General features: G+C 39.0%; 2 protein-coding genes across 4 annotated transcripts; one reads left to right on the top strand and one right to left on the bottom strand.

Moving 5' to 3' along the window:
* Window positions 1-374: 374 nt before the first annotated feature.
* On the bottom strand, window positions 375-14,801 carry LOC137997410 (uncharacterized). Of its 3 annotated transcripts, XM_068843427.1 has the most exons (12): window positions 14,660-14,801; window positions 12,725-12,950; window positions 11,682-11,877; window positions 8,713-8,871; window positions 7,078-7,363; window positions 5,840-6,019; window positions 5,279-5,368; window positions 5,021-5,110; window positions 4,365-4,487; window positions 3,956-4,087; window positions 2,850-2,966; window positions 375-1,172 (listed from the first exon to the last, which is right to left on the bottom strand). In XM_068843427.1, the coding sequence occupies exons 2-12, from the start codon at window positions 12,771-12,773 to the stop codon at window positions 1,053-1,055; spliced, it is 1,542 nt and encodes a 513-aa protein (XP_068699528.1). In that variant the 5' UTR covers window positions 12,774-12,950; window positions 14,660-14,801; the 3' UTR covers window positions 375-1,052. The 3 variants fall into 3 exon arrangements, with proteins under 3 accessions (XP_068699528.1, XP_068699601.1, XP_068699675.1); XM_068843500.1 differs by lacking the exon at window positions 12,725-12,950; XM_068843574.1 differs by lacking the exons at window positions 11,682-11,877; window positions 12,725-12,950; window positions 14,660-14,801 and adding an exon at window positions 9,640-9,761.
* Window positions 14,802-14,878: 77 nt separating this feature from the next.
* On the top strand, window positions 14,879-18,092 carry LOC137997575 (glucose-fructose oxidoreductase domain-containing protein 2-like). The gene is made up of 2 exons (XM_068843675.1): window positions 14,879-16,023; window positions 16,434-18,092. The coding sequence occupies exons 1-2, from the start codon at window positions 14,952-14,954 to the stop codon at window positions 16,640-16,642; spliced, it is 1,281 nt and encodes a 426-aa protein (XP_068699776.1). The 5' UTR covers window positions 14,879-14,951; the 3' UTR covers window positions 16,643-18,092.
* The last annotated feature ends 1,219 nt before the right edge of the window (window positions 18,093-19,311 follow it).

Here is a 19,311-nt window from a genome sequence, read left to right as displayed (position 1 = left end):
TGGCTACTGTAGCGCGCGAAAAAAAACACAACTTGTGAAAGGCCACGTGGTCCTTTTATACTCTACTTAATTTGCATAACAAATATCTTTGAACCGTGATGACCTGGTACCAAGCCTAGGAAAATGCAATCCGAACCCCGCAGGGCGGAGCATTTATACGAAGGAGAATCGGTCAGCCCCTTCAGTTTTTCAAATTCCATGACTGTGGTGTCTTATATGACTTTTCCATTAAACCTCTTTGGGACATTCACGTACTTTCAATAAACCAATTCCCGAGGGAATTTTCACGCAGTTTTATTTTCCTCTCGTTTTTTTCTCGAATCCTATTACCCACCAGAATCAGTCAACAACAAAGAAAAAAAAAAACATGCGAATTTCAATAACAAGAACAATCACTTTATTTTTTCTATGTATTTTGTCCTCACTAGTTGTATACAAAATATATCAAACGGTTAATGAACATTCATTTTATGAGACTTAAACTAACGGGTAAATATACAAGTTCTGTTATCTCTACTACATATTTACATTACCCTCTATATAAAAATATCAAATTGTTGAAAGCAACAGTTTCGCTGTAGTTAAGTGTCAGCTTTCCAGATGCGAATGAAGAACGGTACAACAATGACGACCAAGATAATTATATTAAAACTTACGATACAAACGCATGACACGTTATATTGACCTTAAAATAATTTATCCGTCAGATTTTTTTAAAAGTAGTTATTCTCATTTAAATTCTCTACAGAGTTCACTGAATTCAGTTCATTGAATTTCCATAATACAAGCCAACTACACCATGTTGAACAATGCTTTCTGGTAGAAAAACATCTCAGAACCCGAGACACATTTGAAAAATTGCTTTTTTTGTCACAGTAAAAACCCTTTTCGGTTAATTCAGGAGGTAATAGTGTATGCACTGGCCTGCAACGATAAATTCGAAACTCTCTTTGCATTTCCCACTTTCATTTTTTTCCATAACAAAAGGAGTACCATGACCGGCTCCTGCAAACTCTACAATGGTGCAGTGCAATGCAGGCTCTACCAGGAATTTATGAACTTGCAGGTTTTCTAGCATGGAAAACACCCCACGTTTGTTCACCGCCTTGACATCTTGAAAGTTTGTTCGCCCAGCTCGTTAGCATCGAAGTATAATCCTCTTCGGAAAAGTCCTACAGAAAAGCAAATGTAAGTAAAGAAAAACATACACGGGTGTCTCGCAAACTAAGACCTAGAAAACTAAAACCTCGAAAACTAAGATCCCTAGAAAACTACATGTAAGAAGTCATTCATTATTGATGAACTATCTTCGGCGACGGACAAGTCGGATCATGTTTTTTATAGGGTGCCTCGATCGACATATCCGATTGTAAAAAGGCATTAAGATGCATATATATATATATATATTAGTCCTTATTGCCCCCAATGGGGCATATGGCATCTACGAAAGGCAATCACATCACGTATATCTCGGTGGTCTCCCATCCAGATATCAACCCCACCCATCACACCCGACAAGGATTAACTTCAATCCTGTACTCAGCGCTTGTTGGAACCATATCAAGATTTACATGCTCGTATACTCAAACTCCAGTCCTATTTTTTCCTTCCCTACCATTCTCCTTTGTTTCCAAAGCGACTGTCGGAACACACTTCAATAATCCGAGATGTAACTGGAACTATCACTGAATTTAGACATCGGCATGCCTGTGTTCCGTGACACGATAAGAGTGAATGAAGTATATGTAGTTGAACATTCGCCTTGGGGCTATTCGGGGTTAATAACTAGACAGCTTTTGTGGCGCAAATGGAAGCTGTGCCGTTTACAACTTCAGTGGAATAGCACGTAGTATGCAAAGGTGCCCCCAGAACAGAATGAGTTACAGACCACCTCATAGGGGACTACGCCTCCTACCGGCTTCTAGAACAGTGTGTGGGTTCTTTAATATCACACGCAAGCGATGTGAGACAGGGCCTACGGTTTATCGTCCTTATCCGAGAAGACTATAAAGTCTCACGATTTGCAGATGTCCTCACGAAGGCATCACGTTCTCCTCAGTTATTTTTAAGACCCTGAATGTTGGTTCCACCGGGGTTTTGATCCCGCGACCTCCCACAAGGTAGTCCGATTCTCAACTGACCAAATGAGCCAAGAGGTCCGCAAGTACCATCCAGGCGGAAGACTTGTCGTCGAAGAGGGTTCTGCAGTTCAGTTCAGTTTATTACTCGGTTAACCTAATGTCGCTATACACCAAGAATTTTTCGAGGTCTTAGTTTTCTAGGGGTCTTAGTTTTCAAGGTCTTAGTTTACGAGGTCTAGGTCTTAGTTTTTCTAAAGGTCTTAGTTTTCGAGACACCCAAACATACACAGAGTTTTTGATGAAGTGTTTGTACTTAACCGGACCAAATTAAGCCAGCACTGTTTAAAATTTGTCAAAAATGTCTAGTGACGGCAATGGGGTTTGACCATCATCTCAGTGTCCTGGCACGCCATTCCATAAAAGGGTTGCTTTTGTTTGAAAATACTCATAACACTAACTTCTTGTTATTCAACTATTCGAATTGAAAACACAGGTGGAGTTGTTGTGCGTGGCAGATTTGAACCAATCGATAAATTGACACAATCACAACGAAAGATACCATTGAGACTGGCCATCTATCAAAGTTTTTACAATTTCTGTAATATTCACCTCACCTCACCTATTTTCAAACAGTACATACGTCCATGACAGGATTTTCCAGATGTCCCAAATCTGATAAATTTGTGCAAGAGTTTATATGGTTTTTGGGGACGCAGCCTCAATATTAACCCTTTGTGGCACCTATAAACAAGTGGAGCTGGATGATACCTTTATAAACTCAGCTTTCAACTTCTCAAAATTCTGGAGTTCGTTTTCGATGATCTGGCCAAACTGAGTTGTTCTGTTCTCAGCAGTCACCTCTTCAAATCCAACTTCTTGCAAAAGCTGTAAACAATAATATTAACGGTCACATTTTAATTTTCTTAATATCTGTCCCTTTTTGCCGTAAAACAGTGTCACAAAAGAGACCTTAATTCTAAAAGCTTAACAACACAAAGAAATGCCTATGCAGGTTTGCTAAGGAACTGGTTTTGAATCATCACAGAATTGCGCATGTAACATTTACCAGGAAGGTAAGGTATTGCTACTATTACCATAATACTAATCTATTCAGCTTTTGGTGGTTATCACATTAGCTTTTTTGGTTTTACATGTATTAACAATTATTAAGTTTTGTGAATTTCATCATCATCATCATCATCTAGCAGCCCTAGGGGTCAGGGCACACTCAACCACTCTCTGCCACACCATGTGATCCTCCACAGCAGCCACCAGATCTTCCCTCTCTATACCTGAATTCCTCGACAGGACCTCCAGAAATTTCCCCAGACTGGATATATAGGGCCATCAGGCCTCCAGAGAAGCAGGGATTGTATCACTCACTCCCCTGCAGCCCGATGGCAATGGCCAGCAAATCAAAGTCTCCGCCTAATGTGAGCATATGCAAGAGGGGCGGGATGTCACCATATGTACATGTACGTTTGAGAGTGGCGTGTTTGGACAAATGGATGTTTTGTATGTGCCTGAGTAGGTTAGTACATGTCCTGTCCAAGTTGTTTTTCTTGACGTGCAGTTAGGGTGCACGTCTCAGATTGGCTCTATACGCCTGTTGAATAGCTATAGTTTCTTTCCATTGGAGAGGGTTGAATGCCATGTCTTGTTGAGCTTATTACATGCAGCCCATGCTAGAGCTTTACAGGACTTCATATCCTTTTCAGAGTCCATTATATATGAATTCTATCAAGTGGCTGACCAAGCAGACGAACTGGTTGAAAACACAGCTAGAATTACTGTAAACCACGATAACACCTCTGGATTTAAACTACAATTAAAAAATCACTCTCTTACAAGAGGTGTACATTTGTGGAACTCACCTTCCCATAGCTTTCCACGTCAATCAAGTGATACTGCCGTTGCTCAAGGTACTGCTTAAACTGCTCTGAATGCTCACCAGGACTACAGCAATAATCTGTAACAAGTAACTGTCCACCAGGTTTCAGCCAGCTCTGTTTAAATTGATACAATAGACATTGACTTCATAATTAAGATGCCAAGTTAAAAGGTAATAACTTGTCCTCCATCCTAACATCTTTAATTTATTATGTAACACAATCAGATACCAAGAGGTGAGCTCAACATCCCTTGACCCATTACATGTAACTACTAGGAGTGAGACTTTGATAGATTTTATAACGTCTAACGCCAGACAATTTTTACTTGTTGGCACTTGAGGAGTCAATGGATTCACTGCATTACAAGTTCCATGTTATCGCTACAACTTACCAGTATTTTCTTAAATAAAGCTTTTTTGTCCTTGATATGAAGGATGGTCTCTCTACTGTAAACTGCATCAAACCTCCCTGGGGGGAACTCTCTTTTCGTGCAGTCGCTTACTTCAAATTGAGCCTGGTTGCAAAAAAAGTACACTTTGAACTTACGTTGTATAACATGAATAAGAACCATGCAAACTGAAAAATATCTGGATGCCCTTTAAAAAAAAATGAATTATGCAAGTTCTTATAATAAGTACTGGTATATTTTGTTGGATCATCAGAGGGTACACAAAATAAGGAAATTTGAAAACAATCAATAATGTTATGTAAGGTCTGGAGGGAAGTGGCAGATGTGGATGGATCTTTTTCAAGTAATTTGAGAATACAATGACGTGAAAAAAATGAGTACACTACATGTATAATAAAGAAATGAGAAGATGTGCAATGCCCATTCACTGGCCCCAGTTGTTCAAACGATGGATAGTGCTATCTACTGGATAGCTCACTATTCAGTGGATAACTCAATTGGTTTTGCTAGTATTTACTGTATCCGCTGAATAGTGATTTTTCCAGTGGATAGCACTATCCATTGTTTGAACAACTGGGCCTGCCTGGTCTCCACAGAATGCAGTCCTGGTCTGACTATATACAGACTAACATACATACCAGACTAGATTTTGAAAGCTCGTATGCTTGAAGTGCAAAATTGATCATGTTTGCTGAGAGATCCATTCCAAGAACATGGGCATGAAAAGTCTAAACAGGAAAACAAGACAACTCATTTACCTTTTCTTTAATAATTACTTGCACAAATGGGAAAACTCAAGCAAGAAAGGAGTGCACAAAACCAACTGGCAATTATTTGGGATATTGATTGGCTTAACCTGAAAAGACAGGCCCTCAGCTGTCACAAAACATACTCACATTGGCAATGTAAAAAGCACTGCCACCAATCCCACACCCTACATCCAAAACTTCTTGATCCTTCTGAAGATTAAGGCGGCCTACAAATTCCTACAAAATATTACAAAACAAATATCCAAGTTATGGTAATTTACATGTACTCTTGCAACAAAGCAATAAATTCCTAAATTTCATAATCCTTCCAGTAATCTATAAATGAAATTAATCATAAGTTTGTGGAAATTACAGAGCTACATGTAGATTTTTCAGGCCCTTTTTAAAGCCATTCTTAAAAACAACCATGAAACCACGCTAAGTTGTTCCAGGCAGACAAAACAATAAACTCATGAAACAGAAGGCCATACTGTAAGTTCAATTTAAGGCCTGAGAGTCAAAGCACCTGATGTTTCAACTACACCTAACTTGGGAATGCATTCTTCACAAAACATGACCCTAAGGGCATGATATAATAAGACTTAATAGCTGCAGAAAGCTAGAATAAAGCACCTCTCTTACTTAGTAATGGCAATATTTATTGCTTGTGGGAGTGACAAAGTTACTGCATATCAAGAAATTGAATACCTTTGTCGTTGTCATTCCCCCAGGACTCACAAATCCCTGACCAAACATTCTTTCGTACATCAATATTCCAGACTTGTTATACTGATTGTTATCAAGGAATTCTTGCATGCTCCCTTTGGCTCCATTCCTCATAGATACCTTTTTCCACAACCAAGAAAACTGGTGCTTATTTTGCTTGTGCTGTGAAAAAGATGATATGAGTGTCATTTACGGGTTACTGTGCAGCACAGTGTTTATATAAATTTAGGATGGCCAAGTGAGCAGCTAATTTAATGGACATGACTTCCCCACAAAACGAATGAAAGCAAAATCAATTTCAGAAAAACACCCAATTAGGCATTCATAATTTCAGTAATATTAATCATCCAGTGTAACTTGTCTAAGTTCAAGTTTATTATTACAAAGTACTTTAGCTATAATAGGCCATTTTACAGTGTTTACTCAGTGACCTAGCCTATGAATCGCTGCGAGGCTTGAATTTTTATTCTTTAAGCATGACTTGGGTAATTTCCTCAGATCTGGACAGATACTATTCCATAATTATTATTGTGCCAAATCTAGCAAAAGACTTTATTTGATTGGTTAACCTGAAATATTTAGTGTAGAAATTACTGGCGGAAGAAAATCTTGTGCTGCATGAAATGTATTTCGCTTAGATATATTACAGGGTGATGAATTATTGAAGACATCTGTATGCATTAAAATCAACACTGATTGAAAATAAAGCAAGCTGATTGGGAGGAAACAAGGAGAAACAAAAAGGGGGATGACGGGAGATCTATAAGGTGCAAAGTAGATAAGATTGTAAGGCACAATTTGTAAAACAAGGATTTGATTAAGGTAAATCTGTGGTGCCTGGCCCCAAACAGTAAGACCATATGTTAGGTAGAGGCAAATCAAAGATCAAAGATCTCTGCATTTCTTGTTACGACATAAGGCGTTGACTTCAACAGCAAGATAATCAGGTGCTATAGAAAGTTGAGAATACAAAAAAGTTGCCGCAATTCAGACTAAAATAACTTGGGAACGCCTCTTCTCCATCAGTACTCTATATAAAACCATTGGAGAAACTTAATCAGATCTTGACTTGAATAATTCACATTACTTAGAATTTTAAGGCACCATAACGGTAGACTGCAGCATACCTGAACAAATCAGAATCCAATACTCTGCATGGACATACTAAAAATTAATCTTTGATCATTAAATTTTTTTTTTCGGTGGAAATATATGTATACCTTTGTATAGGCTTCAACCGCTCGCTTGGTCACAACTTCAAATCCAGAAATGAATCCATCAGATTTATCCTCTTTAACTGCGGCAAAAAGATCTGTATACATTTGGGGTGTTCTATAGACTGTTGGGTTATCAGACTTTTTCATGTCCCCTGATGAGTGGTAACAAGATTCACGGAAAAAGAGACATCCATCCTTTCGTAACCAAAGAAGCATATTTTCTGCCAACTTCTGGACTTCTTCATCGGACAAATACATCAGGAGCCAGTTGGAGAATATCACGTCATAGCTAAGGAGGAAGGCAGAGATGGTAAAATGCAAAAGTAAAACCTACAAACACAAAATCACTTAATACTACTGACACAGTATATACCTGTCTGCAAAGAGTGTCTCGAAAACTAAGACCCTACGACCCCGAAAACTAGAAAAAAGTAACCCAAAACCCTCAATTTGGCTAACACTAGGCCTAAAGTTGGTTTTTTTAGTTACCTCAAGCGAAGTTCAAGTCCTTTGTTCACTACAACTTGTTTCAAAGTGAAAGCCGGATGATCCGCCATATTTAACTGAGTAACCACGCTCCACGTGTGACTGGACATCTTCATTTCCTGTTACATGTATATATTGCCCCTCATGACACTCTAGGCCTAAAAACCAACTTTGAGGGTTTCGGGTTACTTTTTTTCAAGTTTTCAGGGTCTTAGGTTTTCCTTTTTGAGACAACCGTCTGCAAACTGTGGAAATATTTGGAGTTGTCAGGCATTGGCAATGGTCATTTTAATATTCTGATGTTATAACAACATTGCTTCCATTAAAACATTTCACCCTAAGCGGCAGGTGCAAACACAGGTCTCTGTTTTACCAATACAGAAAGAAACCTTAAAATTCATTAAAGCTAACCTTAGGCCTATTAATTAATTCAAGGAACAATGAAAGAAAAGAAAATTGATATTCCATAGAATTAGTATTGGGACTAAAAACAGATGTCTTCTCCCACTTACAACATCACTTCATAGCTAGATATTTTAAATGGACATGTAAAATAAAGGAAATAATACCAAGTATAAACAATTTCCTATTTTCTTACATTATTTTTGTGATCTAGAATATGATGAAAAGAAAAAAAAAACCTAAACCTCTTTAAAATGAGAGTCCTGGGGCAGATGGAAACCTAGCCAATTTCCGAAGTATTAACTAAATTGTTGTTACGTAGGAAGAGTGCTTGGAAGCTATGTATATGTATTCCACATTGTGAAATGTACGTTATCTATTTGCAGGTATTTTAATGTACGTAGCGTTTAATAAAAATATATCAATAGACCGTACCCTTTATGACGTAACGCCTCGCAATTCTTTTGTTGAGTGACTACTGAAACATTGCATTCTGGTATTTATAGTACGTAGTCACTCAACAAAAGAATTTAGGTGCTGTACGTCATAAGGGGTAAGGCCTATTAATTTAAAAAAAATAGCCTAAGGCCTGATTAGACCTAAAAAAGAGTTTTTAGGCCTAAGGTTAGCTTTAATGAATGTTGAAATAGGTTTGTTTCTTGATTGGTAAAACAGAGACCTGTGACCTCAGATTTTTACCTGCCCCACCCAAACTATAAAGAAAAATATACTGTTTACGACGAGTCGTACCTTCCCTCAGACAATTCAAGCTTTGTAACATCTGCACATAAAAAGTCAATGTTGCTGAACTTTGCACCATTAGTTTCTTTATTCTTGTCAGTGAATGACTGCATAAAATCCACAGCAGTAACATGATGGGCCTCTTTTGCAATATCACCTGTAAATCGCCTGGTTCAGGAAACAAAATCATCACATGGCCATTTAGAGTAGTTCAGGAAAAAATAAGTACTGCTACTTAAAACCTCACCATTTAAAAACTAACCAAGAAAAAAAAAACCTTTATTCAAGATGACTCTCCACATTCACATGTACTATCTTGGCAATACAACACAGAAGAGTCTGAAAATAGTTTAGTTACAAAAACATCGATTTAAACACCCTTGACAAAATGCCCTAAATCTAACCATGAACATTTCTTTTTTCCTATTCATCGGCATGACTATTTCGTAGGTGGGGGGTAGGGGGCGAGGGGTGAGGGCTAGGAAGTGACGATAGGGGGTCCCTTAGCTAAAGCATAGTGTTTAGGCCTAAGGTTAGCATTTTCATAACCCCCTCACCCCCAACCCCCCATCCCCCAAATAGTCATGCCACTATTCAATTTTACTAGTGCCTTTAGACAATTTAGTTTAACACAAAAAGATGTAATTAGCACTTCTGTACACGTTAATTTCAAGGTATTCACCTAACTATCAATATAGTTATGAAGCTACTGGAACTGACAGACAGGATATAACAAATTCTACTTTGTTAGCCTTCGGCTTTCTAAACAGCACAAAGAAAAACTGAGGGGAAAAGACTAAAATCAAACAACTCTAAAGCCACAGATTCTTTGGTTAACAAAGTTAGTAGTAAGATGACGTACCTTGCATATAAACAACTGGGGTTATATATACCAATAAAAATAGAACCCTAGCTGGTGCATAATGAGATATTTACCTGATTGTACAAGTAGCAAAATACTACTGTTATGGATTCCGCGGATCAGAGGGGTAGCCTCACTCACCAAAGGTGGTTTTCAAGAGGCTCCTCACACTCAACGGAACTGAACTGCACTAGTCTAGCAAGACAATACAACACAAGGCAACATACAAGTTAAAAGCACGAAAAAAATTACATTTATCTTTTGATGCTATAGGCAGTGACACAACATGCAACAGCAGAGGCTTATGGTACTTTGCAAAACAAAACGAAACGAAAAGGTTCTTTGTGAAATGCAATGAGACGTCAGAAATATTTCACTGTCACAGTATTGTTTCCATATTGGTTGGTATGTTCTCGGGGTAAAGGTAATCAGAAGCACATTGTTGCCCTCACACTCGGAAACCCTTTGCAACTCTAGTGTGGAATTTTAATTACCGAGGGTTTACCTCGGTTGACTTTCCCGCGGTAACTATATAGCCTAGCCGTATATTTCCCTCGGCAGAAAATTGGCCTACCGAGGGAAAGTCCCAACAGGGTGACACGGCAATGATGCGGTAAAGGGGTCAATACTTTCAAGCGGTACTTTAGGTCATCGGACATTAATTTACTCATGTCTGACCAACGCCTAACTGTGGTCCAATGGAATTAGTGGACATTATTTTTAGGACAAAAAAGTTTCCGTCAGTGACGTACGTAGTAGGTCCTTTTCTTCACTCCCTAAAGCTCCCTAAAGGTAGCTGTCTGATGATTGTGTATACTAAGCGTGAAACTCAGAGCCAGAGAAAAAGTCATGTCTTATTAGTTCATGCAATCTTCAGATATCCTACGCTCTGCGATCTCATGGAGCACTCTACCAAAAGGATAGACTATACTCCAGATATATATACATGTATATATAATTATTAAATGGCAATATGTTTATTTTCATTCTTTTTTTTTTTGATTTTGCTTTTTTGTTTTTTGTATGTCCGACCACATTTTTTGTCCGCCCAAAATAGTGACTTACATGTAGCAGGACACATGTCCTTTCAAAAGAAAAAAATTGGCAGCCCTGTCATGGGGTTTTACCAGTCACAAGATTTGTGCCTGGTATGGCACCAGTAATAAAATTAATGTATCTGATATCTGGGGAAAATTGAAGAATGTGGGGTTGACCTAAGGAAGGATTTTTTTTTTTTTGAAGGGGGGGGGGGGGGTGAGGGGGGAAATCAAAAGGGATTCATTGGCTACTGTTTTAACCCAATGACTCCAGGGAGTGAGACCCAACAGATTTTAATCTGTACAACACCAGACGATGTTACTTGTCAACTGGGGGCATCCTTGGGCATCTGAGAGGTCAAGGGTTAATAAAATAAAAAATAAATGTAATGGAACCTCGATGATGCTGATTGAAGGGACTGTGGAATTTACTTTGTCAGATGAAGATTTTGGAATTTTTGGTGCAAGAACCTGGAAAGTTTTTTAGTAACCTTCTTTCCCAAGTCTTTCTTTATTCCTTAACCCATTGACTCCCAGGGGTTTCCCATTGACGGGTAAAATACTCTGGCGTTAGACAGAGTAAAATACTAAGTCTGGCCGGTTTAGGCCGGTTTGGGTGTCAAAAGGTTAATGAACGCTATGTTCAATGTATTTTATTGGACATTTTTGTTTCTTTCATCACACCCAATTCCAGTACCAGGGATAAGCCAGAAGTTTGCATTGACCGAATTCATAAATGATGGCAGCCAAGAAATTATTCTTTTGTTTTGGTGCTAATTATTCTCAATAGCCTCACTTTGAAGCAAAAATTCTTTTGAATTTGTTCATGTTAATGAGGCTAGTAACAAATTGATTAGCATGAAGACAAAAGAATAATTACTTAGCCCCCATTTACGAATAATTTATGGCCTATAGTGTAAAGGATATTATTGTTGCACTAACAACGTAAAATGTGCTTAAATACTAATTCATTGAATTGAGGATTTGTACAAGGATTCAGTTCATCCCAGTTGGTATTTTTACTGATGTATAGTTGTTTACAAGTAAGTGCAACTTTTTCAATGGAATGTTTTAATTACCCAATCCCTGCTCCAAGTTCCAGAACATCCTTTCCTTCAATGGATGGTAACATCCCCAGTACTTCTGGATGTTCATGCTGTGTAAGATGTTCAGCTTTACTGTCCAACATCATCTCTTCAACACTCTGGGCCATGGAATGTTTACTCCAGAATTCGGTCATCTGCTCACGAGTTTGGGTTGATACTGTGGCAGCCACTGAAATTACAACAACTTTCAGATCTTCTTCATGCATGATAATATATGCCCGTGATAAAAATTATTAGTGAAAAAGAGGGGGCTCTCTTAAATTGAGACGAAAACATCTTAGTTTAATTCTGATTTAAAAGATTATTCTTGGTTGCTTTGACACTTTACTTATTTTGGGCTATTCTTAAAATCAAGGTTAGATCTGGTATGAGTATGAACTACAATTTTGAAATACTGGTGACCATTAATGGTCACCATGGCGCTATCTCTGAGAAGTTGAGCAACAACTGTCTGGTAAGATAGTGGCTGGATTGAAAGGGCAAAAGTGGTCCCTGAGGAGGCGTGGTTGGAGCAAATGGGGGAAAAAGTATGAGCAAGCGTGAGGTAGTGCCCTCGCCGGAACGCATAGGTTTTTGACGACTTTATGCAAACTGTCATGTACTGCAGGCAAGCAAGATTTGGGGTAGAAGCAAATGCAATCAGTAGAAAGATCGGTGCTGGAACGGAACTGACTGATGCCCGGGTAAGTAAACTCGCTACAATGGAGAATGCAAAAAACGCTGAAGTAAAGACAGTGCAGATCATAGAAAAATCCCCAGGACTTGGCCAGGACTGCAATGTAGGACGGATAACGCAAAGCAACCGAGGGGTAACCAGTTGGCGATGAATGTGTGTGTCGCCCTGAAATCCGAGAATTCCCTTAAGAACTTTGCATAACAGAAGCTTGCCCTTTATGGGATCGGGGAACCCCACTGTAATATGGAGGTTACGAACTGCCGCTAAATAAAGTTTAATTGTGCAAAGTTTAAATGACGCACTGATCTAGCTAGATAAGAGGTGAAGTAAATAAGTGTACCTTCAGAAGCTGGTAACACTTCCCCTGAAGGTCTTTGGAGACGATTCATGAGGCAAAATGCTAAGAAACGCTTTTCCCCGGAGCTGTAAGCACGATTGGTATTCTTTGCAAGGTCCCAGCTAGTGTAGGTTAGGACCTACGCCCTCAAAGGGTCAATAGCAAAGGCAGGATGGTACAAGGCATCTGGTAGACCAGTGACAGGGGCGAGAGCCCAAAAACCCTGCATCTGAAAGCGGGAAAGCGCATCAGCAATGCCATTAGAAACCCCGGGAACATGACAGGCCCGTACCAAAAAATTGTGTTTCACAGAAATGAGAACTAAACACCGTACCAAATCCATGATACTCAGCGACATGGAATGCCCTGAATTAATTATTATAGAGACCACGGACTCCTTATCACACCAGAACTGAAGGCATTATTTCCCGTGAAAAAGGGGTGCCATATCGCACAGGCGACAATGATGGGGAAACATTCCTTCCATTCCATACTAATACCCTTAACCCTATCAAGGCGCAAGTGGGGAGGCCAACGACCTTGGAACCCGTGACTCTTAAGAAAACCGCCAACCATCTGGGGTTGGGTGCTGGAGGAGTTGAGGAAGAAGGAACGCCCGTTCCAATTGCTACGAAAACCCTTCCACATAATTTATTTCTGTCCTTAAAGAACTGCTGATTGAGGCAGATATGGTGGAAGCAACTGGGGACCCCTCTGGTCAGATTGATTATGTGTTGAAGGAAAGGAAAGTCCTGCCCAGAATGACCACCTTACATGCAAACTGAAGGGTGCTAAACTTTTTGCAAACAGTTAGTTGGTTTACTATAGACAAACAGCCAAGTGAACCTAACTGACAACTAACTGAGGCTTTTATGGCTAGACCCTGTCTTTTAAAGTGGCCACTAGTTGCACAGGTTCTACTATATAGCAGGTAGGCATTACATGTGCTCTTTAGCAGTAATGAATGAGGCCTTAACAGATTTGGCCAATGCAAGTGTACGTTATAATCTGAGATCTATGAAAAAAGTTTTTATGTCCTAGTTTTTTTTACAACAAAACCATTGATTTTATGACCTTGAACGACTGACTACAAAGAACATGAGGATAACTATTGCAAGACATGAATAGCCCTTTCAATACGGTCATATTCCATTATTTTACTAATGGGGCAGTAAAATCTCATTTAAAATTAACGGGAAGCCCTGCGAATCACTGGAACCATAGCTGTACCGGTACTTCAAAAAATGACCCCACCCCCTTGGATCACAAAAAGCTGCGATTCAACTAAGCATAAGTTCTTACATTTCTCTTTTATTCATGTTACGAATTCCTAAAATTTTTCTGAAAAAACCGGTAGCGTTTTAAGGTTTACTTAAAAAAAACTTAATAATAGCGATTACTTTCCCATTTTGTTAAAATTAAGACATATTAATTTTAACGCGTTCGTGGATTACTTGACAAGCTATCATTTGTCCCACAAAATATTGTAAGTGTACCGCGAGCGATTTGAACTTTAGCCAAAAGATATAAATTGGACTGTATCTTCGTTCCATACATAAATTATTTTTTCCGCAGGTATTTTGAATTGAGACTAAAGAAAACGAAGGAAGTAATAGAAGAGAAATGTCAGATGACCATTTAGACCCATTTAGGTGCACACTGCAAAAGAGCCAGGGAACAAAAAGATATCGCCAACGTAAGAAACAAAAGCGAACACAAAGTCAGATTAACGAAGGCTTCAGCTCGTCTACCGGTAGCTTTGTTTCACAAAATTTCGCATAGACTTTTCGTTTTTTCACCGAATGAAATAAGGAAAGGATCGTATGGCAATATAAATAAGGTGTAATAATTTAGTTCAAAACTTTCTTATCTATATAAAATGTCTCTCGGGAAAATTGTCTATTGTGTTAGTTTGCAAAAATGGAATGAAGCACTTACTTGTTTTTGTCTTACGTTTGGTTAAGAAGCTCTCCCTTGACAAATCTCAACAAGCCCTGACACCGTTTTCAGTGGGTAAACTCAGCTTTATGAAGAATTTACTGCCATCCAGTGTTTTCACTTTGTACTAATTCACGTGATCAGACCACCGACTCATATGTTTTTGGAGAAGTTTGTTTACATCACGTTTGCAAGTGTGCAAGGGAAAGTACTAAAATTCCGTTTCCGGTCTGGGCACTGGGTTGCAAGATAAACCAACATGGCGGCGAGCACTTGAGATACTAGCCATTAAATGCAGGAACTGCTCCGAGCCTTTGAGATCCCTGCAGATAATTCGGTCAAAATGCTGCCATCTGTAGGTGTGGTTGACACGGGAAGTTCTTCCCGAATCCTTTTACATCTTCTTCGTTCAGCTGGATTTACAGTGAGTGGAATTTGGGGCTCGTCGAAACAACAAGCGAAGGAAATGGCTGAAGAATACAAAGTGCCCTTTCACACTTGCAAGATAGACGAGCTTCTCTTACGAGAAGACGTAGATTTAGTGTGTGTATCAAGCTCGCCGCATGTTCGGGCCGAGGTAGCAGTGAAAGCTCTTTCTATCGGCAAACATGTTCTGTGCGATTCTCCGGCTGGTCTTAGCAGAGAAGAGTCGCTCAGAATAGTGACAGCCGCCCAGTATTACCCTAAGCTTCTATCCCTTATTAGACACGAACTGAGATTTCTTCCAGCCTTTTTAAAAATGAAGCAGTATTTGAAAGATGAATTCTGTGGAAAGCCTCTCATCTGCGAATGTAAGATTGAAATGGGTTCGCTACTTGGAAAGCGCTATAACTGGATGTGTGACCAGGCAATGGGTGGTGGTGTGCTGACTACTGTTGGGGCACACATCATCGACATCATCACTTTTTTAACCAACCAGAGGGCTGTTGAAGTGCAAGGTACCCTAAAAACGTTCATCACTCAAAGTGAAAGCATCTCAAGCTTTCGTCACATCTCGAGCGATGATTACACATCATTTCAGATGAAACTTAATGGGGGCATCTTTGCAACAGTCACTCTCAACTCCCACATTCCAGGAAGATATTCTCAAACCGTTACTATTTATGGAACCAAAGGACAACTGATTACCAGAAATGGAAGCTTGTATGGAATGAAAAATGGTGGGAAAGAGGAACTGATATATGGTGACACAGCTTGCATACCAGGGCATTTTAATGTGGAAAAACTCCCACCAAGTATTTTTCTGTCTGGCCTTGAGGCATGGGTGTCAGAAATTAAGAGGGCATTTGAAGAGTCTTGCAATAAAGATGATCGTAGGATAGCAGATCTGCAAACGATTTCCAGTGCAGCTTCCTTTGAGGATGGTTAGTAAACTCTTAATGAAAAGTAAAGATTATTCATCTAGAGATCTCAGGAAAAATAATTGGCCAATTATAAATTTATTTTGGCCTGATTTGGTTTCAGAAACTATTGACACCCATGTCGGGTATTACAAGTTACAGGTTCAAATGAGAACACTGAATCTTGACGCTGTGTGGTTGGTACGGCTACACATAGGCCATTTTGATTTGATTCTTCATTTAGGGTGATCTGTGGTAAATCCTCAAAGAAACAATCCCTAAAACGCGCAGATTATTTGAAATAAAGAAAACATGGTGCTAAAAAACCTGAAGTGAACAATAGCTAATAAAATAAAGCAACTATTGTGTTATCAGGGTCTCACAGTAGGTCAACCACCTTTTTGACACCTGAATCACTTGTTATTTTCTTTCAGGCCTATACACTCGTTCTGTTTTGGACGCAATCATTGAATCCAGTACAACAGGTTCATGGTGTCGAGTAGACTTCATAAGCAATGGTGATTTGGACAAATCAAGTATGAGCTCAGAAGATATAAGTCAGATCAGTAATGAACAGCAGAGAGCAAAATCTGATGAAAAGGAACTCTCATCACCTGTCATACGGAGGATGCTAACCCAGTAACAATTTTATGCCTGAAGCAATACACCTCTATCCAGAGCATAAGCTCAAAATAAAAGGTGTCAAGAAATCCTTAGATATCTCTCATTTGCTAATTAAAGCATGATCGGTTGATTCTATGAGCATTGTATTCTACATTATTCACAGGTTTGCATTCCAATAATTCAATTCAGTTATCCAGTGGTTTACTGTCACAGTGATTTTTGTAATTCTGTAGAATCTCACCTTCAAGCGCTAAGTGCCCAACTGCATTTTGGGTTCCATCGATCAAATTTCTGAACATAACTGTAGCCAGGAATATCAACTCCGCCAGAAAGTGAATTGGAGTTTTTGTTTAGTTCACAGCTCAAATACCATTATGATATATTTTTGGAGGTTCTTCAGTTAAAAGATCAGTATAGATTCCATCCCTTTCCATTGGCGTCAAGTTTGACTGCATGAATGTATCGTGGGAACCAAAGATGCTGTCACTGGTTAAATGCTCCTTCACAAGCATGAAAAAATGCCCTCACACATGTGAAGGAGCTTTTAACCAGTGATAGGGCTTCTCACATTTTCAAACATCTGCAGAATTCTGAACATTGCCACACCTCATGTTCAGTAGATTGTTTTCATGTTTTAGACCACGCCTCCACCAGTTTTCAACTAAAGATAAAAGAGGCTATTTATATTCAGAGAGAACAGCTCTCTTTGAATCAACAATTACACCATGTCGATCGTAAACTATCATTTTGATTCCCAAATTTTCACGCTATACTTCCATCTCTAAATTTATTCTGACTAACTCAGGATGGCAGAATTTTCTATCGAAACATGTTTTATAAACTCAAAGTTTTTGTTGTTTTTTTAAAATTCTTCACTTGTCTGCTAATATCAAGACCATTTGTTTTCTAATAAAACAAAAGTTCATACATGTAGTCAATTATTTTCGAAATCTGAAGGAAAAAATCCACTGGATTTCAGAATCTCGAGCGCAAAGTTCAAAAGTGGCATGCAAATTTGAATACTCAGTTCAAATTTCAAAACTACTGGTCACGCCTGACATAGCTTGAATGTAACAAACATAAAGGAATTTGCTTAGCAGTCTAAATAAATAAAGTCCCCAAAATAAACTAAGAAGTATACTTTATCAACATTGAAGAGAATATTTTGTCATTTATTTTTTCCCAATGTGTGAGCGGGCAGAATTCTGCTAATCCTGCAATCTGATTGGCTCTGGGAGTGGGCGGAATCCTAGCCTTGGTTGCATGAGCTTGTGTGATGAGCCGGCATTAGGACCAAAAATTGATTTTTTTCCTTTTATTGTTTTTAAAGGTAAACAGAGTTGCTTTACAAATTAATAAATACTGTGAACAGAATCAACCGATCATTGAGTTTTTGCCTGATATTTCTCTTCTGATAATACGCATTGCAGGCCAGCCTTAAGCAATGGTTCCCAGCCAGCACATCTTTTTAGAAAAAAACATAAACAGGTTATTTACTGGCCTTGGACGGTCCATACAGGGAAAAACTGTGCCCTCCGTCTCGAGTATGGCCCTCAGCCTGTGGCCTTGGTCGTACCAGAGACCTCGGGCAGTTTTTCCCCTGTATGGACCTCCCGGCCGGTGAATAACATATACTTTTACAACTTAATGAACATGTAGATTTGACATGCAGTCCATAACATATTGTAGGTCTGAAAAAAGTCTCTACATAAATATCAGGTGACCTTGGATATGCCACAGTTTGTTTGTAGAGGTTCTTAAAGGTTAGGCTCGAGCTGTAAAACACTTTTGTTAGGGCTAAGCATTGGTTAAATGATAGGTACACTGTGTCAGTGTTGTATCAGATTTACAGTGTACAAACTTCCCCAATTGTCATTAAACTAAGTGATGGACAGCACAACAGAGCAAGGAGTTTGATGTGAGATGAAAATCACACTACCTATTTGAGAAAAACTTGGCCTGAGATTCAAGTTGAGATATCATAAAACTCTGCCTACATATGATCACAGTGGCTGGAGGCCAAGTTAATGGCCTTTCTCCCCAAGGGGCACTGAACACCACAGGACATAGAGTGGTAAAGTGTGACGTCACAAATATTTAAAATTATGAAATTATGGGATTCATTGAGATCTTCAGAAAGTACATGATGAAGAATGGCCATTTGCGAAAAATCAGCATCTTATTGCAGTTTGGGGATGAGATATTGGCCCTTTCATGCTACAGTGACTCCATACAAATCCTTGTAATTTTGTCTTTGTTCCAACCGTTTGGAACCAAGACAAAATTACAAGGATTTGTATGGAGTTACTGAAGCATGGAAGGGCTAATATCTTACCCCCATATTGCAACAATATGCTGATTTTTGGCAAGCGGCCATCGGCAGGTATTTTTTGCAGGTTGCAGGTTGCATGTTGCTGGTTGAAATTTCATTATAACTGCAAAATCGCTGGCACTAAAAAGAAAGGTAAAGTGATAGACTTGCGGTGACTGTTACATGAACAGCTAACCTTAGGCCCAATTAGGCCTAAAGAAAAGTTTTTAGGCCTTAAGGTTAGCTGTTCATGTAACAGTCACGGCAAGTCTATCGCTTTACCTTTCTTTTTGGTGCCAGCGGTTTTCCAGTTATAACCTGCAACCTGCAACCTGCAAAAAATACCTGCCGAGCGGCCATTCTTCATCATGTACTTT

This window comes from Montipora foliosa, chromosome 1 (genome assembly GCF_036669935.1).
Source record: "Montipora foliosa isolate CH-2021 chromosome 1, ASM3666993v2, whole genome shotgun sequence".
NCBI classification, from domain to species: Eukaryota; Metazoa; Cnidaria; class Anthozoa; order Scleractinia; family Acroporidae; genus Montipora; species Montipora foliosa.
Note: the sequence above shows the minus strand (reverse complement) of the source record. Positions and strands in the feature narration are given on the sequence as shown.